Source organism: Podarcis filfolensis, assembly GCF_964270895.1.
Source record: "Podarcis filfolensis genome assembly, chromosome: 4".
NCBI lineage: Eukaryota > Metazoa > Chordata > Lepidosauria > Squamata > Lacertidae > Podarcis > Podarcis filfolensis.
The window spans coordinates 53,550,648-53,570,411 of NC_139607.1; the positions used below are offsets into that span (position 1 = coordinate 53,550,648).

At 39.6% G+C, this 19,764-nt stretch overlaps 1 protein-coding gene and 1 long non-coding RNA gene across 3 annotated transcripts in view; one reads left to right on the forward strand and one right to left on the reverse strand.

Moving 5' to 3' along the window:
- The window catches only part of HUNK (hormonally up-regulated Neu-associated kinase), a 57,209-nt gene that overhangs the window by 31,188 nt on the left and 6,257 nt on the right, over positions 1–19,764 (reverse strand). Inside the window, exon 2 of the mRNA XM_083611910.1 lies at positions 5,055–5,347. Within this exon, the coding sequence (XP_083468036.1) occupies positions 5,055–5,347 (293 nt within the window). The remainder of the gene's footprint in view (positions 1–5,054; positions 5,348–19,764) is intronic.
- LOC310761768 lies at positions 11,108–15,176 on the forward strand. Of its 2 annotated transcripts, none has more exons than XR_014547708.1 (3): positions 11,108–11,185; positions 14,341–14,561; positions 14,741–15,176. It is a non-coding gene; the product is annotated as an uncharacterized lncRNA (long non-coding RNA). The 2 variants fall into 2 exon arrangements; XR_014547709.1 differs by lacking the exon at positions 11,108–11,185 and adding an exon at positions 13,225–13,294.

Below are 19,764 nucleotides of genomic sequence, written 5' to 3' on the forward strand. Positions count from 1 at the left end.
CACTTGGTCTAATATATGTGTTGGGGCACAATCCATCAAACAGTTCTATTCCACAAAACTGACTGAAATTAATGAGTTGCACCGGAATATTGTGGCTGGGAAGTCTAGTGGTATTTTCCTGCATTGTGGTATGTGTCATGAAATCATATTAGACAGTCTCCATTTGAAAAAAACATGAGAACAGCTTTTGTACAGAAAAAAAGAGTTTTAAAAGCTATGTATATTTGATTTATGCTATCAAATGATATTTACTGGGTCTAGCCTTCTGCATGGAAAAGAAATACAGGCACAATAAGGCTGAAAAACATATATCACCATAACGTAAGTGGAAGAAGGAAAATGGTTCACTGACTTCAAAGCATAGTTTGGGATATTTGTGGCCTTGTGCAGTTAAACTGCATTCCTAAGGCAAACCTATGGAAGAAAAGCCAACTTTGCATTTCAAAAGGAAGCAAATCTCAGTGCTGCAGAATTCTGACATAAATATTGTACTAGTCATCACACTGTACTTAAAATTAGTTGGCTGAATGCTTCTAGAGATCAAGCAATGGGTGCCAAGAAACAAAATCTAAGATGCCTGGAATAACTGTACTTGAGGGGTGCTATCAGAGACTTTCAAATGTTTTTGTCACTGTTTGCATTTTATTTCCATAGCCTCTGCAATGTTCGAAATGCTTTACAATCACTATCTCTGTCATCCTCCTAACAACCTACCTGAGGGCCTATTAATGTTACCTCTTGGAAAAGAACAAGTTGCCAAAAATGCCTAAGCATTTGACAATCCTGCTAACACTTTGTTTTACTTAGCAAGAAGGAGCAAGGCCAAACTGAATGTTGTAGAGGGTTAATGCATCAACTTTAAAAAATGCATATAGCAACAGCTGGGGGGGGAGGGGAGAGATACTATCAAGACTGCACCAGGCATATCCTCCCCTGGTGATATCCAAAGGAAAGTATCTCTTCTGAAGTTGCTATGTGCATTGAAAGGAAAGCCCTCATTGGGGGCAGCTTCAGAAGAGACATTTGCAAGTTACTTGAAGTTGTACCCTCTTCTCTATGAGTACCTGCAAATAGGCTTCATCAGCTGTAAAAAGCCACTCATTGAGATTCAGAACTTCAAAAAGTCTCACACTTTTTGAAGTGAGAGTCAGGATGGTTTAAATACCTCAGCAATGCTTCAGAGGTGATTAAGAAAGTTCTTTATTGACTATGGGCAACCATGTGAATTGGAAGTCATGACAAACAAACAAAAGAACGTTATTGTTGTACTGTATGATAATCTATAAGGAAATACATCTTTGACATTATCCACCAAGCTCTAACCAAATGCCATGAGTGACCCAAGCAGACAGTATGGTGACATGGTGAATAACAAAATAGATGTATTTGGAAAGAATTAGGAATGTCCTATGACTAGTTGTTGCCTACATTCTCAACTGGTGTATCCTCCAAGTCTTCCATTACATGGCCCAATGGGGGAAACTTGGGCTATTATCAGACAGAAGAGGCTGTCTGGCAGCACCTATGATGCAGAGAATGATATATGAAAAGGTAATTCTTAGTCCCTTTTACAGATAGGAAATGAAGACAGAGCGATAGTGGCTTGTCCAAGGTGATACCATGGAGGTACAGCATTCAAACTTTGATCTCTTACATCCATATGCTATTATAGCTCACAAAATACAGAAATGTGTGTATTTTAACATCCCCCAAAGCATTGCTTAATAAACCAAATTCAAGGTGATATGCATCTAGTTCCACATTGAAAGAAATAGTGGAAAAAACAGATACACAGGAAGCTGTCTTTGCCACTGGTACATTATTAAATTCCTTTCTCTGACATTCTGACAGTAATTGCACTGAATAGGATTGAATTTGGTTAAAATTACTTTAAAAGGGTTGTTGAGAATTTCCTGTGGGATGCTATTGCAAGCACCAAAGCCTTAACTTCATTGTCTTTGTTGTTCTTACTCCCTTAGGAGGCTTAATGCTCATCCTGTTTTTGACAGCATGAAGGCCTCTGTAAATATCTTCTAAAAAGAAAAGGCTTCCCATATATTGCCATTTGGGATTGTTTTCTTGCTGTCAGACAAAGAGACAATGACTGCTATCTAATTCTGATTTGAGATTGATGCTTCTATGGCTTCAACAATGAGCAAACCACAGGCCAAAGTTTACGGACCTTCTCAAAATGACCCCACAGAGCCAGGACAGGCATCAGAAATGACTGCTTGGTAAGAGCTTTTGGCTGTAAAAAGGATGTACAGTATTCTTAAAACGGGGTTCTCAGTTTGGCATTACAAACTTGAAAATCAGCCAAGCTTCCTCAAACGTTGCTAGGACAAGACAAACACAGACTGACAGTCATAGAATCATCTTTTACAATATAATCTGGCAACAAGCAATCCAAAAGAGCATGAAGAAGGCTACAGTACCCAACTTACATGCCTTAAAGTCCAATTAATGGTGGAAGACCCTAGGGAAGCCAATAGCTCCCAAGCAAAATGACTGGGCATGGTGACTGTGTTAAAAGGAGCAGCCCTGGGCTCCTTTAGAAGGAATGGCAGGGTAGAAATAAATAAGAGGAGCTCCTCTGGGATGCCTAGTGCTTTGGCACTTTGAGCACCAAAACAGATTTTGAGAACATAACAAGGCCTGCTGCAGCTGACTAAAGGCCCATTTAGTCCAGCATCCTATTCTCACAGTGGCCAATCAGATGTCTATGGGAAGCTGACAAATGGAACAATAAAAGCACGCTTCCCGCTCTACAGCTGATATTCGGAGGCCCTCAATCTCCAACACTGGGCCCAGAACACAATCATCACTACTAGCAGCCTCTGCTTATCCTCCATCAACCTGCCTATCCCCCTTTTAAAGCTGTCCAAAGCTATCCACACTGAACACACAGAACCCCCCCAAAAAACAAACCATGGGGCAAACTGCACATGACAGGAACCTATGAATTTCTTTTAAAGATATTGGTAACCTCATGTCATCTCTTTGGGAAAAACACCCAGGCAGGACTGAATTTTGTGGACAAACATTAGGAAATAGCTAGGTAAACCCTCCTTTTGGGTTCTAATTTACAGCCTTTGATTGTACTTCTCTGTTAAAACTCCCAAAACAGAAAAGTAGTAAAGCAATTTGGTGTAATGTTTGCCCCATTGTCCCTTTGAGTTGTTGGGAATGGGAAGGTGAAGCAGTGGGCTCATGTAGTGTAGGAAGAGCTTACACTCCACTGGCAACTCTCTGTTCTCTCACAGGATAACAGGATTCATATTATGTGAAGCAACGGCTTTGAAATGATGAGCTCACAACCCAGATGATTGCTGGATACTGGTGGACTGGCTACTAGTGACAGTTTACAGAACACAGGCTGTGTTCACACATCATTCTAAATGGTTTAACACGAATGCATGAATGTGCTGGCTCCCAGGGAGGAGACTGCTTCCATTTTGCTCCTCCTCAATTCTGTCAACTCAACACAACATGGCAGCTAAGATTTGGCTTAGTGTGTCATCTGAACGTGGGACAGTGTTTAAAACTCTCTCCTCCTTAACAATGATCTGCAGCAAACCTTGGCTAGATATCATGGTTAAGAAGAGAGCTTAACCAAAATCCCATGTTTAGATGACACACTAAGCCAAGCCTTGGCTTAACTAACACAGCACACTAAAAACTAAGAGGAGTAGGGAGGAACAAAGGAGAATCAGTATGTTCAGGCCGTCTCAGTAAGCCACAGTTTAGCTTACTGTGTGACATGTGAACCAGGCTACTATAGCTCACAAGGTTAACGCAGTTTCACTTTTAGGCCAAGTACTGAAAATGACAGGCAGGACAAAAGAATAAATATTTCCTTAGCTGAAGAGTTGGACACCTTGAGCGCTTCTTTTAACCTTAAAATACCAAGTCTTTTCATATGACAGTAAAATTTTCTATAGCTGAATTCAAGGTCATAAAAGTTTTAAGGTTCTTCAATAATTACAATTCACTATTATCAATATTCAATAGCATGACTCATGTTGATAAGATGACTGAATTTAATCACTCCTCTCCCTCAATCTAATTATTTACCTACTTTACCACACAAGGACAAATAATTTGTGATAGAGCCGGCTGAATAATATCTCTAATGAATTTGATTTTGTTGATGGTGGTGGAAGTGCTCACCTGTTCTGTTAAACAAGCTCAGCTCATGAGTATATATTGTAAAAGGTACAGCAGCAAGAAATTCCATCCCCCAAGAACAGCCATGTCTTGTTTATCATAAAGAGAGAATGTGAACACCTACAGATCACAGATGTGCAAGTGCTGCTATTTTTAGAGCTGATTTAAAATAACTTCATCGCCAACTGCACTTAAGGCAAGAATGAATTGTGACTTTCTAAAACATGGATTTAGCACTCCTTTTTAAAGGGTCCATTATAATTAAAATAATAGCAAACTGCTTGAATTGATAGGTGACACATAGTGCTTGCACACTTTTAGAGCCTGCCTATAAAGCAACTCTCTACACTCCTGGCTGGATATTGTGCCAGTCAACTACTAAATCACACAAAGTAGAAAAGATAGGTATATAATTTAACCATTTAGGTTGCCGTTTCTGCCATTAAGTCTTTCAAACTGGATTACAGCCCATAGTTAAAACAAAATATAATTAAAAAAAAACACTTAAAATTAACCAGTGAACTAACTAGAGTTTTTTAAAAAAACAACAACACTGGCGTATCAAGAATTAGCAACAAATTATAAAAAAATAAAATCGGAGTCCACAAAAGTTCTGTTGCAAAATGTACATTTTAACTGACCACCTGAAACTCTGAACTGAAGAAAATTGCTACGCTTTCCCTTGGGAAGACTTTTCACATACAAGTTTCATCTTGTTTTATTTATAACTGCCACTGCTTAACTTATGTAACGACAGATTGATTTTATTAAACTATTGTTTAATAGCTGCTAAATGATATTTGCATCCGTGAATATACTGTAAAGATCTCTGTGAAGGCTGGTCTTCAAAAGCAGAACACTCATGTTAAAAAAATAAGCAAACTCACCTGTGAACCACCCCTGCACGATGTAGGTGTTCAACAGCCAAGATAAGCTGCCGGATGTATTTGCGTGCTTCATGCTCTTCCAGCCTCTTTTTCTCATAGATTTTGTGCATCAAGTTGCCTCCTGGGCACAGCTCCATAACAAGGTAGTAGCTGTTTTCCGTTTCCAAGATATCCAGCAGCTGAGCAATGTAAGGGTGTCGGATCATCTGCTGGATCTGTCCCTCCCGCCTCAGATTCTTGGTGACATAGGTGTCCTTTTTGGCTCTTTTCTTATCAATAACTTTCACTGCCACCTGATGGGAAAGAAAGACAAGCCAAAGTTATTATTATTATTCTTGTTATTGCTCCTAACTCCAACTGTTCAATCATAATATTGACCTGAAAAAAGGGGAAAAAACACAGAAAGAAGGAACTGGATGGGGGGAAGTGAGAGCTGAATTATACGAATATAATCTTAATCCTCCAGTGATGCGGTCTTACATATATGGTGTTTGCTTTAAACAATTTTCAATGTTGTGTTTAAAATTGTTGTTCCTACCCTGGGACCTTATGGCGAAAAGTGGCTAGTACATTTATAAATATTATTATTATTAATATTAATATTACTGTACCTCCAAATGCAATACTAATTTAATTATGTCCAGCACAGTTGTGTAAGAAGGACTTTGTGACTTCTAAGCAATCCAATGCTAAGCATTTGGTGGTCAGCAGAACCCTCAATAGCAAAACTTACGGTACTTAATTCCTACCATATTGAATGTTATTTTTCTAATTTACACAAATAAGTAAATGTGAGGTATCCAACAAATATCCTTTTATTTTAAATTGACTTCTGTATCTTGATTCCAAGTATTTAATTACTAAAGATTTGCATTTACATAACCTAAAAGCAGATTTCTAGGTCACAAGCATCTACTGATGTTTATTATGACATCTGTGGTATGAGAAGCAAAAGAATTACGTTAATAACCATTCCTCTTTCGCAGCCTATTTCTTCAGAGTTCTATGGCAAAGGAAATGATCATACCTTGCAAATGAGATCTATTAGCTCATTGTTCATTACTGCCAGCTTATTAGAATAGTAAAGGGAACTCGCTGTTCTTTCATGTTGTTGAGCTTTGCACTGAAATCAGTTTAAAAGGTTCCTCCCCATACAAAACAAAATCCAAAGCGGTGAAGACTCTTGGTTTAGTGGTAGAGCACATAGTCTTCATGCGAAAAGTCCCAAATTTAATCCCCAGCATCTCCAAATGGGGCTCTAGCTTTGATGGACCCCAGACAACCTATCCTCTGGCAGGCCAACCTACATAGCTTCAACGGAAATGTTTCAATCAGTGCTGGTGCCTGGGTCTAGCTACCCTTTCCCATGATGCTTCTGACCATTGCGGAACACTGACATGATGGCTGGATTCAGTCACATGAGGCACTTTTTGGAATTCTTGTTAATTAAACGTTTCTTCAAGTGTAACACCCAGTGGCGTAGCGTGGGGGGTGCAGGGGGGCCCGGCCGCACCGGGCGCAATATCTGGGGGGGGGGCGCTCGCACTGGCAGCTCTCTGCCCTTACTAAAATCCACGGGTTGGGGGCGCAAATTACTTGCCTTGCCCCGGGTGCTGACAACCCATGCTACGCCACTGATAACACCTTTAGGCCAAATCTATCATCCCAATGTCAAGTCTACATTACACTAATGTTCTTTTCCTTGTCAACTTATAAGATCTCTTGAAAAGCACAATAACCTTCACTATATCTACATTTAATAACATTGCCCAAGCTACAGGATCACCCTGATTTCACTAGCCTTTTCCAGAAAAGTTGCTGAGGTGATGACAATAAACATTAGTTCAAACAAGAAAAGTAGCTCTCAGAAGCAGCCTCCAGGATACAGTTGACAGAAAAGGAGCAGATGAGTTGCTGATGTGGAAGACTCAATGGCAGCTTACACTCCCAGTGCTTCCAGTTTTCTATGCCTGAGAATGAGTGATTAATCTTTCTATGCCCAGTGTGAAAAGTTGCCTGGGGGAAACTAATGGAAAGGGGATGGGCTGGTCAGGCCAGCTGACAAGGCCTGCAAAACTGAGCAATAATTAGTTTTAACTAGATAACACAAAGGTCAAGCAATGCTCACAAGGCAGCTGCACGATGGAAATTAACATTTGCAAAAATGCCAGGAAGCAACATATCACTGTGTTGAAATGAGGTAGTTTGGTTACAACTTAAAACACTGAAAATCACAACTTCTTTTGCACTGCTAAATGTGGAGTAAGGGTAGATTCAGGCAACCAGGAACTACTAAACCCCCATGTTCACATAGAGAGGCATTGAATCAGTTCCCACATGGTTAACAGTCATCTGAATCCATTGTCTTAAACCAAAAAACTGAATGTGCTTTTCTCCCAATGAAGTTAGAACAATAACTCAGATTAGCATAATGTGTTTAAACAAGCCATCCTTAAGGATTAGTCTGCTGAGGACAAATTAATTCATGCATATTGAAAGGTTGTTTCCTGTTGGCAGAATAGGAAATACCACTTGCGGACGGAAACAGAAAACGTAGTGTTGGTTTCCCCCAGGATTGAAAGACACAGGAAGAAACAGAAATCTGTTGTTTGAAGTGTTTTATGAATCACATCTCTCCCATACCAACAAGTCATCCCTACCTCATTGAATATAACAGTTCATTGTTGAACACCACTAAGAGGTGAACTACATGTTACATGCATGCAACAAAGAAAGCCCTGACTGATTTTTTAAATGAAAAGCAATCTTAACACTCACATTGTTTTGAAACCTATTACAGTTGTTCTTATTGTACAATTTTAAATAGCCTCAAGACTTAAGTGAACAGCAATAAATTAATAAAATAATTTTGATGGGGGGAAGCTCAACTGGCTGTGCTCAGTGGAGGCAACCAGGGCGGGGTGGTTTGTAAGGCCCAATAGTCACAGAAATGTGTCTTCCACCTCAAGGCACAACCTTGCAATTTCCTTATTTAAACCCATCTGGAACATTTGCTAAGTAGTGGAGAAAACACAACGGCTTTCCTACCACCACCAAAACTCCATGACCCAACGTAGGATTCTTCCATCAACTTTTGCTCTTAATTACTAAGATGATTACAGTACAATTAACTGAATTAAAATTGTTTGCAAAATCAAAGTATTAAAGTGTATTAATAACTGAAATTGAAGCAGGTGTGCATAGGTGCATATGAAAACACAGGTAAGTTATCGTAGTTTAACATCCTAAAAATGGCACTCAGAGTACTTCCAGATGAGGACTTAGTATGTAAATGGATCATTCACAGTTATCTCAAACAGATAGTTGTGTTTTTTACTAATCGGATTTTCCCTGGAAAGGGAAATGCAGATGAAATGGAAAAATATGAGCTGGCATCTGAATGCTAATGATGCTGTGTGTATGCAGCAAAAAACCTGCATGCATGAGGAACACAATAGGCATCCATCTGGAACCACGCTTAGACAATTTCCTATATTCTTTTACCGCTCAATCCTATGCATGTCTACTTGAAAATAAGCCTAACTGAGTTTAATGGGGCTTATTCCCAATGGAAATGGAAACAACTTTCCATGTATGGTATCATACCCTAATACAACCTTGTGCCCACCAGACTGCTCTTTACACATAGCTATTTCATCTGCATCACATTGCTTTGATGACGGGGCCAAACTAAAAGTAGCACTTATTTCTAAGAAGTATGAGGTGCTTGTACATAATAAATGCACATATGCTAATTAATTTTGCCTCACAAGTCTGTTGCAAAGTTCAACCGGGTAGGAGAAGGGCAAGGCTGAAAGTTTTTGTTTTTTTTTTAAAAAAACAACTTGGCTTATTTAGACCATTTTTCTTTAATCCTGCTCTTTGTAAACACCCCATGGTGCTGGGACCTCCTTCTCCTTATATGCTTTATGTGCAACTCTGGTTTTACTTCCAATAAATAATTCAAGTCCTGGCGTTCGTAAAATATCCTGCTGGTGGGAAACAAAACACCAGCTCCCACAATTAAATTGAGAAAAGGCTTTAAAAAGAAAAGACAAGTTTACTGTAAAGCTGAACTTCAGTGGTACGGAAAATCACTGAAAGCAGCCGAGCTTTATAAAGAGCCCAAATCCTTATGCAGAACCTGGGGGGGGGGGGTTTCAGTGTAAATGTCCATTTCTCTTTACAACTTTTCCTGAGAAGTCCCAGAGTCTTCTAGTTAAAGTATACTGTAATCTGGATGAATATAAATGTAACTGGCAACTTCTTTGACAAAAAAGCACCCTCCCTAATACTTACCAGTACTGTGTTATTTTCTCATATGGCAAATCCAAATGATTACAGGATGTTAGTTTACCATTTTCAGTGCCTTGAAGTGGGCATGAAAAACTCTGCCTTGCAGGGACAGCAAGGATTGCTAGGGTACGTTGCTGGGATGGTGGGATGCTTTACTGTAGCACTGGAGAAGCCTGAGAAATGGGAGAACTTCTCCACAGCTTCAAGGAAATAGGTCAATGGAATTTCCCAGAAATTGGAGTGAAGTGTGATGCTCCAAAAAATCCAGTCTGTGTCTGGCTTGAAGGCCTACAACCCATTGGTTATAGAGGAGCATCAAGGGAAGACTTAGGATTCGGAGAAGCACATGGGGAAAGGACCAAAAAAAAAAAATGGCTGGAAGGGAATTGTCACTGATGCACATTGGCCATACAAATGATCTCTGCTTCATGTAAGGGAGTTAGTGCTTCATCCAGTTTCGGTGTGTACTGGCGTAAAAAGGTAAAGGTAAAGGTACCCCTGCCCTTTCGGGCCAGTCTTGACAGACTCTAGGGTTGTGCGCTTATCTCACTCTAAAGGCTGGGAGCCAGCGCTGTCCACAGACACTTCCGGCTCACGTGGCCAGCGTGACAAAGCTGCTCTGGCGAACCGGCACAGCGCCACCTGCGTCCCCGTGTACAGGCGTACTAAGTTATAATTAGCAGGCAGGGTGAGTATACATGTACCATTCACAACAGAGATGTACTTTTCCCAGCTGCAGTGAAACTTTACATAATAACACTTTTTAAGATTTTCACCTAAAAATTAGGTTGGATAGTGTGCAGAGGACAGCAACCAATATGATCAAGGGTCTGGAAACCTAAAATAAATATCTTCTTATTGAAAGATTCTCCTTCTTGCTTTCATGTCTCATGATTATAAAACAGAAAATCCCTGAAGCCTAAGGTCTGAGAGCAAAACCTAAGGTCAGATTCCTCAGATGCTTGTCTAACCATGTACCAGTTCATGATTTTATGACAGTGTAAACCAATGCTTAACTTTAAGATTAGGCTGCTTTTTGAGATTAGACTAATGCTTTACACATCAGGATAAAATGACTCCATTCCACTGCACAATTTCCCCCCAGATTCTCTTACAAAATGATGTCATATCATCAAATACTTAAAAAAATTATTCAATGCACATTAGATTTGATGACACATTTACATTCGCCAGCAAATACCTTTTTTGGTTTCAAGTTTTTCAAAACTGAGGTGTGCATTAGATTTGATGGCGCATTAGACTCAAGTAAATACAGTGGTACCTCGGGTTAAGAACTTAATTCATTCTGGAGGTCCGTTCTTAACCTAAAACTGTTCTTAACCTGAAGCACCACTTTAGCTAAGGGGGCCTCCCGCTGCCGCCACACGATTTCTGTTCTCATCCTGAAGCAAAGTTCTTAACCTGAGGTACTATTTCTGGGTTAGCGGAGTCTGTAATCTGAAGCGTCTGTAACCTGAAGCGTCTGTAACCTGAGGTACCACTGTACAGTATTTTTGTTGATAGGAGAAGATCAGGACAGAAATCCAAATACAGTGCAAGCTGCTAAATTTATCATCACAGCTCTATGTTTCTATGACATTGTGCCAAATTGTCAGATTCAGTCATAGTAATTTGGAGCAGACCTGAGTGAAGACTGCAGCCTCCAGGTCCACTCCCCAAGCCCTGCCACAGGCCGCCACAGATAGGCTAGATTTGAAATACTGGCCACCCATGATGCTCTGTGGCAGCCGGGGAAGCTTCCAATGGCCAAAACAACATGGCAAGGCTTTGGAGGCGCCGCAGCGAATCACAACAGCTTGCCACCCTGAAATCAAGTAAGTGGCCATTCTAGCACTGAAATTTGTTTGAATGTTGCATGTTTCCCCTCTCCAGCTCTAATCAAACATCTACTCCATTTCCCCCAGTCCTATTTTAAATAGGGGTAGATAGTGGTCCCTACTCTCATCCACTGCATGATCAATGGACAGCATATTGTCATCTCTGAATCGGAAGTTCAAACTATCTCACAAGCACTGAAATTCAGTCGCAGTGGCAATCTCCATCCCATCTGTTTTATTATACAGTAAACAGTAAGTGGAGGCTTATAGTTAAAAGCTGCATCTTCAGATTTAATCATTTAAGGATGGAACTATTCAAGGATTAGAGATGGTGTCAGATTCATTTGGTATTTGTTCTTTACTGCTTGTTCTGGTAATTAAAAAGACTGAAGGACACAAAACAGAACATTTCAATGCAGCCTACAAAGCTTTTTTAAAGAAACCACACACACACACACACAACCAACCCTGAGGTTTGTAAGTTTAAGAAAAGGATTTTCAAACCAAATCCATGTCTTGAAATAGATCAACACTTTCCCCAAATAAAAAAGGGAAATCCTTCAGTGCAAGTTGCCAGGCTGTGAACTATGTACACACAGCTGTAACTACCCTGTTCCCAAGAGAGGTGGGATTCAAAGGAATGTTCTTATACTGCTTCAAGATAACATTTCTTGCATTACAAGCCAAATTTGGTAAGGCACTTAAACATGAGCCTTACTTTAATTTCAGGAGTAGTTCCAGTGAAATGGAAGCAATTTAAGTGACTCCCATACTTTCTGTAAGGGCAGTTCCCATGACTCAATAGATGAGTTGTGAATGTGTGTTAGAATGTAAGAAATGACTTGCTGGATTAGAACAAAGGACAATGAAGTTCAGCACTTTGCCTCCAACCGTGATCAGTCAGATGCCCTTACAAAATTCACAAGCAGAACATTCCCTGTTGTTTGTTCTTTGCATTTGGCGATCATAACACATGATTATTCTGTGCAGTACAGTACTTCTACTTCTTTCCTCATGGCTTAACGTTTCCCAAGCCCTCCAATTACAATATTTTGTTTCTAGGAAAATTCTATTCAGCCCCCCCCCAATAGAGTATCTATTGCATCTATGACTGCTGTGTAGAATGAGGTAGTATGAGCATTGCTGGATTTGATATCATTTGTGATTAGTGACAATTTGCTCACCCATGGTCACCTTTCAAATAAATTGTTTATTTACTGCTCCTTTACATGATAAGGCTTAAACAATCCACACTTACCTATGAATATGTCATTCCACCACTGCAGCACACAACAGTAGGATTGCTTATGTAGCCATTCAAAAAAAATGAAGAGATAAACACCAGCAAGGTTACTTCTACCACAAAAATATTTGGCACTTTGGAAGCTTTTTGCTTTTTCTTTCTTAAAATTATATGAAGACTAGAAGCCCATCTCCCTCACTGCTAGGGTGTGTATACTCTCATATCTTTTTTAAGGTGGTAGACAAGAGTACAGCTAATCTACCCCCGCCCGTTGTTGCACATATCCAAGTTTTGTGATACAGCTCTCACTTTAAAAATACACAAAATGCCTAGAAAGCACCATTTCAAGAAAACACACTCAGAAATAGATTTAAAAGGTTAAAAGCAAAATGCATTTACATATTCTTATGTGTAGATAGGAGAGAATCCTTCCTGCTTTTTGAAAGAACAAACTACTGTTCAATGCAGAAACACAATGGAATAAAAAATCAATGAATCAAAAAATGGAAAGAATAGTTCCATTCAAATGCATTTGCTTTCAAATATAAATTGCAACAAATATTATTTCATTCTGCATGCACAACAGAACCTGCAATTCTTTGTTTAGGGCAGGGTTCGCTAATCCTGCACCCACGGACACCACGCTGGTGCCAAGCCCTGCTAGAAATATAGATATTGGGCAAATGAGAGTGGTGTGGCTACCTCTTAGATTTTTCCTAGTGCTGAAGAATGTTCCCTATTGTTGTTAGACAGCAACAGCATCTCTCTCTCTCTCTCTCTCTCTCTCTCTCTCTGTGTGTGTGTGTGTGTGTGTGTGGTGATCGCCATAATCGGGACCAACAGGATATAGCTGACTTCCTGTGGTAAGCATAAGGCTGTTGGGGGTGGTTGTCTCTCTAATTTTGTGTTATGCCACAGTCCCCATGGCAGCCATTTTGTTACTGGTGCCCCTATCACTATCAAAATTTGAAATGTGCCCACTAGGTTGGCAATCCCTGGTTTAAGTCATTAAAAATCCCTTCTAAGTTACCAGGCTATGCTAACAACCTTCCCCTCATGACAAGTGTCCATTCCTTCTCTCTCTCTTTAAAGTGGGAGACAGGAGAATTACTACCCCCACCCACCCCTGAAGCAAGAATTACGTTTCTCATGTTACAGTATCAGCAACAGAAATTTAACATCTGAAGGAAGTTAATTTGCTTAATAATTCACCAGATATTTTCCAAACAAGGATTTTGGCATTACATAAATAATGTGAAACATGCATGCTCCTTGTGCCATTAAAAACTAGAAATCCAGGTTAAGCTTAAAATACAGTTGACAAAGAGGAAAGGAATTTCAATGGGCAGTTGCAGAAATGAATGAGGAGTCTTGTGCATGATTGCTGTGACAGATGAAATACCTGTTAAGACAAGCATGGTCTGTTTCCTTTTGTTGACCAAAGCTGAATGCAGTACATAACTGCCCATGAAGTAAATCAGGTTTCCAACTGCTATAAAACAGAGGTTTTTCTAAGTTAAACCTGGTCCTTTTAAGTTAGATGAACTAAGAAAACATAGAGCTGAAATAAAGCCAAACAAAAGTAATGCCTGGGTCACAAATGTATCCTACCTGTTTCTGATAATAGAACAACTAGCCTTTTTAATGTTGCAAATGTCTTCTGTCACAATGAGATAGATGAGACTTCTCAGATTACATGTGGCAAAACAAAAGCAGAAAACCCATGCCAAGTAATAATGTTATTTTACTAGTCAAGCCTAACATGAAAATACTTGTTTGCAGAACTTACAAGATGACAACATTAATTGATCTATAAGACAGGATACATGTAAATGTTCCCATCTGAGATGTGGTGATGAAATGTACATTTAGCTATTCCAAAGCAGTAATGACTCACTGTTCTTTATAGTTTTTCTACAGCAAATGTATGCCATACCAAAACAGTAGTACTGCTCTTTTGACACACAGGGGATTTCAGTTTTGGTATTACCAGCTATGCTGAATTATGGATTTGGGCAGCAGGATGCTTCAGTTGTGCACACACAAGCAATCTTCCTCTCACTCCTTTTTGCCCCAGTGTGCTCCTGTACAATCCAGATGCTCCAAGAGAAACACAGAAATTACTTGCATGTAAGTAGACTGGCTGCCATTTCATGTTGTTAGCTGGGGCATTTGTTCACAAGTATAACTGTTGACGAAGCGGGCTAAAGCTAGGCCCTTGACACAGAAGACGCGAACCTTGCCATGTAAGGAAGTCAACAAGGCTATGTTCCAGTTGTTAATTTGGCTCCCATTTTTTTCTTTCTCAGGGAACAGATTAGAAGCTTGAGAGGTTGCATTCTCATTTTGAAATGGCATGTTTCAAGTTGAAGCGAACATTCTTGAACACATCTGCTGCCAACAAAGGTTCTAATTAAACTGTTTTTTGTAAGAACCTAACCTGTTTCACTCAAAAAAAGTGTGCTATTGATAATGTTCTTAGCACTGTTTTTGTCCAAATATTACTTGAGCAGGGGCTCAAATATCTGATGAGGGCCAAGTTACATGGGAATGCCTTTCCACCTCTTTATAGGCAACTCCCAATTTACGTGGGGGTTACGTTCCAAGGCACCACGTGTTTAAGTGAAATCGCGTTTATTTGAAACACCATTGGAAAAGGCGGCAAAATCAGAAGAGCGCTTGAGATCTCATCCTCATGTACACCTCCGTCTTTAAACTTTCCCAGGTATCTGTATGTGACAGACTAGCTGTCATTTCCCAACAGGAGAAGTATAATGGAGAATGAGACGTATTAGAGCACATTATGCACCTTTGGTGCTCTATGAGCTGAGGTACAGGGTGCCCCCCACCTGCATTTCTAAGCCAGAAAAGGGCTTGGGCTGAATAAGAAATCATGAGAGAGAGAGAAAATTACATAACAAAGAGCTTTCTTTCAGGTTTACTTCTCCATTATACATATATTCACAAATCTGTCCTTCCGTCCCCACTTCATCTTGTCCTTCCAAGCTAAGAAAATCCAGAGGAAAGAGATACAGAAGGCCATGCAAGGAAAAGAGTTCTCTCTCTCATTTTTCTCTTTGGGCAGATGTGTTGGAGAAAGGGGGACAAAGGAAAGTTCTTGCTCCCTCACTCTCCGCACTATACACAACAGTGACTTTATATAGAATATTTTATGAAGCTTTATAGCAACATTTCAGAATTGACCAATGAATATGTCAGTGTTCTCCCTGGTGTAAGTAACTTCAAAAGGACTTCAAACCTAAATGAATCCAGTGGAGGGCATGCTTTAACTAACAAAACATTTATATACAAAAGCATGACTTCAAGAACAGGCATACAACCTTACACATCATAAAATTGCAAGAAATACAAACACATACAGAAGAAACCAGATGTGATTTTCACATAAGAATTCACCTGGTGTCAATTTAACCTAAACACTGGAATATTTCCACCATCGGCCATCCACAAGTGAAATGATTATATGCGCCGGGGGTGGGGGGCTGAGGCTCTACCAATGTTCACTGCTGAAGATACTGTAAATTTGAAAGCAGATTATCTCAAGAGGATAAGTACCTGCCACATGTGCATTAATTCAGTCTACTGCAGAACACATTGAAAATTTCAGCGGAAAAACATTAATATGAATTTCCTAGAATCCAGGCTAGGTTTGCAGACAACAGACTTTAGTAGTAAATACCATTTCCTTTTCTAGAAACATGCAGTGTAGGATGACAATTTTAAATAGGCTTGTTACTTGAGTAGCCAAGGAAAGAACTGATTATGTAATAAATAATACACAGGTGACTGTATCTCAGCAGCGTGGTGCTTATCCTGACTTAAACATTAAGCTATTTAAAATTTTCTGCACATGTTATGTCATGCTACCTTACCAAAGCAATAAGCCCTATCCCCTCCCCCACCATACAACCACTGGATGTGTTTTAAAACAACACATGACCTTTCTTGAAATATGACATTTGCACAGATTTAATATATATAAAAATTACAGCATCAATTGTGCCATATTAGACAATATTTCCTGCCACAAGGTTCTATCCTTCTAATGCTGGCAGTTAGTCAGGTTTTCAGAACAAGAATGGCCTCCCATTGAACAGGCAGGGATGCTGCTGTGCACTGGAAGTTTTTGATCCCCATTCCGGCCACCAGGGTGACATAAGTGCAGGTGTGCAGGTGTGTGGCCAGGCAGGCTAGTAAAGGTATTTGTGAACTAGTAAAGGTATTTGGCTACCTATTTGCTAGTAAAGGTATTTGGCTACCTATTTGCAAGGCTACAAAACCCAAATGGCTGAACGGGGAATGTTGCTTGTGCAGCAACGTTCTGTAAAACTTCCCACACACTGGTCAGAGTTCCAATGCAACTGAAAAAGCTGTACCCCAAACTTAGGGGACCACTGGTAGGAAACTCTGATTCAATTCAGCAGGTGAAGTTTCTTTGAAAAAGCAGAACTGTGGCAGGCCTGGTTCAAATGCAAAAGCCTCTGGATGCACAGATAATGTACTTTAGATCCCAACAACAACATTCAGACTTGAGATTTCTTTCCCTTAATCCAAATTTGTTGCGTTTGTTCATTTTTAATAGGTCTCAGAAAAAGATAAAAATGTGTTTTTATTTATGTCGAGGCTTATATATCAAACAAGTATCTAGACAGGAAACAAAATACAGCATAAAAATATTTAGTTACATTCACATTTTGCAAACTTGACAGTATCTTTACAAATGAACAAAGAATCAACATTTGACCAGATTTAAGCCCACGTTTGCAGATTGGATTTTGTGGTTAATGATAAAATTACAGGCAAATGAGGACTGAAAGGACGTTACAATAAGGCATGGCAATTCTTACTGTGATATAAAGTTATTCATCTCATTTAGTCTGCTTGGGAGGAATGTGCTATCAAAAGATTAAGCATCTGTAACAGGAAACTTGAGTCAGGTGATCAAGTTCCTCACCTACATTGGCCAGCCAGAGGGATGGCAGCTTATACCATTCTTCATCCTAATTTAGTGTAAGAAAATGAGGAGAGAGGAAAAATTCCACTGGTTGTTTTATATGTTTTACAAAGAATTTGTGCCTAACACTTCCCTTTAAACTGATGGTGAAGAAAATCACACTTTCTTTCTTTAAAAGTGTGTGTACAGGAAGTAACTCGGAGGGAATGACAAAAGGAAAACATGGGAAGATTAAATTTATCCGATGAAACAAAAACAAAGGAGCAAAGACACAATATTACCATTTTTGAAGTGTTACTCATACCATCCAATTTAGTTTAAGGGGTTTCTTTCTTACATTCAGGACTTGCCTGTACTGTACCTCCAAAATAAGTTGTCATAGAAACCCTGCCTGGCTTGATTATCCACTTTAAGGCCACTATATTGAGTGTGGTGGATTAAAGCCCAAATGCAAAGGAAAACATGATCACCAGGTCTCACCAATATGCAGTGTCTACACACTGAAATGTAGTTGCTGCTGCCCTTCTACTGGTCCCCTTACCCGCCATTCTCCCCTGGTTGCTGCTATACAAAAACATAGTGCTGCTCACTACAGCAGGCAGGAAGAGGGGGGAGAGGACTGACGGAAGAAGCAGGTGGGAGCTCTAAGACTCTGCAGCCTCACTCTGACCTGGTGCATTTAAAGATGCATTCTCCACTGCTGGCTGAGGTCCTGGAAAGCCACCATAGAGCTAATTAATGATGGGATAATCAATAGCACAGTGGTTTAATGATAATACACATATAGCCCAATAATAACCAAGGACCTTGATGCATCTTATATAGTTTCCCCCTCCTGTCCTGACAACAATACTATGAAGTACATTAGCCTGAGAAACAGGGATTGTCTGAAGGTCACCCAGCAAGCTTCATGGTTAGGTGGAGACTTGAACCTTGGGTCTGACACATATATAAACAAGCACATGTAATAATCACAGTGCCCAAGACTGGATTATCTCAAACACAACAGCTACAGGAGAAATATATCTGAGGAAGATTATACTTTTGCCAGCGTTTTTACTAACTAAAGCAGATGAAGGTGGGGAAAACGTCCATATTCCTGCAAATGTAATCTCTCAGCATTTTCAATATTTAAACGTAAATGGTTGTTAATTTAGCCACTTAAGCATTTACGGTTGCCTTGGAACAACCATACAATATACCCTGTAACTATTTCTAGGACTGAATCTTATTAAGGTTCCCTGAAAGCAAAACTCAACACCTGCTGAGAAGATTTGGAACTGCACTGCTATTTGTATACATACTTCAGCCCCTCAGAAGTGATTCAAAAGGTAATGCAAGGCACACAGTTCAAAGGAAATGTGCCTGCTATGGCAGCATGTAATTTTTAAAAAATTTTATGCGAAATGACTGGTCACTGACAGATCCAACAGGACCTGCTACACAGCTGTCTTTAGAGGCTGCTTGCCTCATTCAACATCAACCTGTCAAAGGTTAACAGGAATTTCTAGCTTTCTGTGGAGTGCTTGTTCTTCCCACACAAGCCACCCCTGCATTTCCAAGGTTCTAAAATACACAGAGTAGCAGCTGTTTGCTTTAGAAATATAGTCTAAAAACAGAGCTTTCTATAAATAAGACCACTTCTACTATTAGTCACTCTATTTTTGTTGCACAACAACCTGTGAAAGTCTTATCTTTAGCAGCTGTTTCACACTGACTACCAGGTACTGTAATTCAAAACTGATTTCATGCAAAAAAAAAAAAAAAGAAGTGAAGAATGAAGCTTTTAAAGCACTGCAGTACCATAAATGAAATGGATAAACAGATTTCTTAGTGGGCTGAAATCAAGGCAAACTATGTGACGGCAAGAGTTATCCTTGGTTTCAACCTATGAGCTACTCAAGCATTATTTAGCCTCAGGAACCAATCATCCAAACACCAAGCAGGCTCTACTAATTCTGTTGTGCAGCATTGAGATGTTCAATAGGTTTTCAGTTTTTTCATCAGAAGCTCGAAGTGGATAACACAGTCTTCTAATTCAAGTATGTACCAACATTCACAAGGAGCCCATAGTGGCATAGTTATTATCCCTTTCATTCACACAATAAACCTTCGAGAGGGGTAGGTTGTAAGAAAATGACAGGCATAGAGTCAACAAACTTTATGGCTGAGTGGGAATTTGAACCTCAGGCTCTTAATTAATTGATATACTTGTATAAAAGTTTGGATTTTAAATACTTCCAGAAATAAATATATACCACAATGGCTATTTATCGTAGCAGAGAGTTTTGCAGCTAAATTGATCCAAGTTAGTTTTTTATTAATTGAATTTATATACCGCCCTGTACCTGGAGGTCT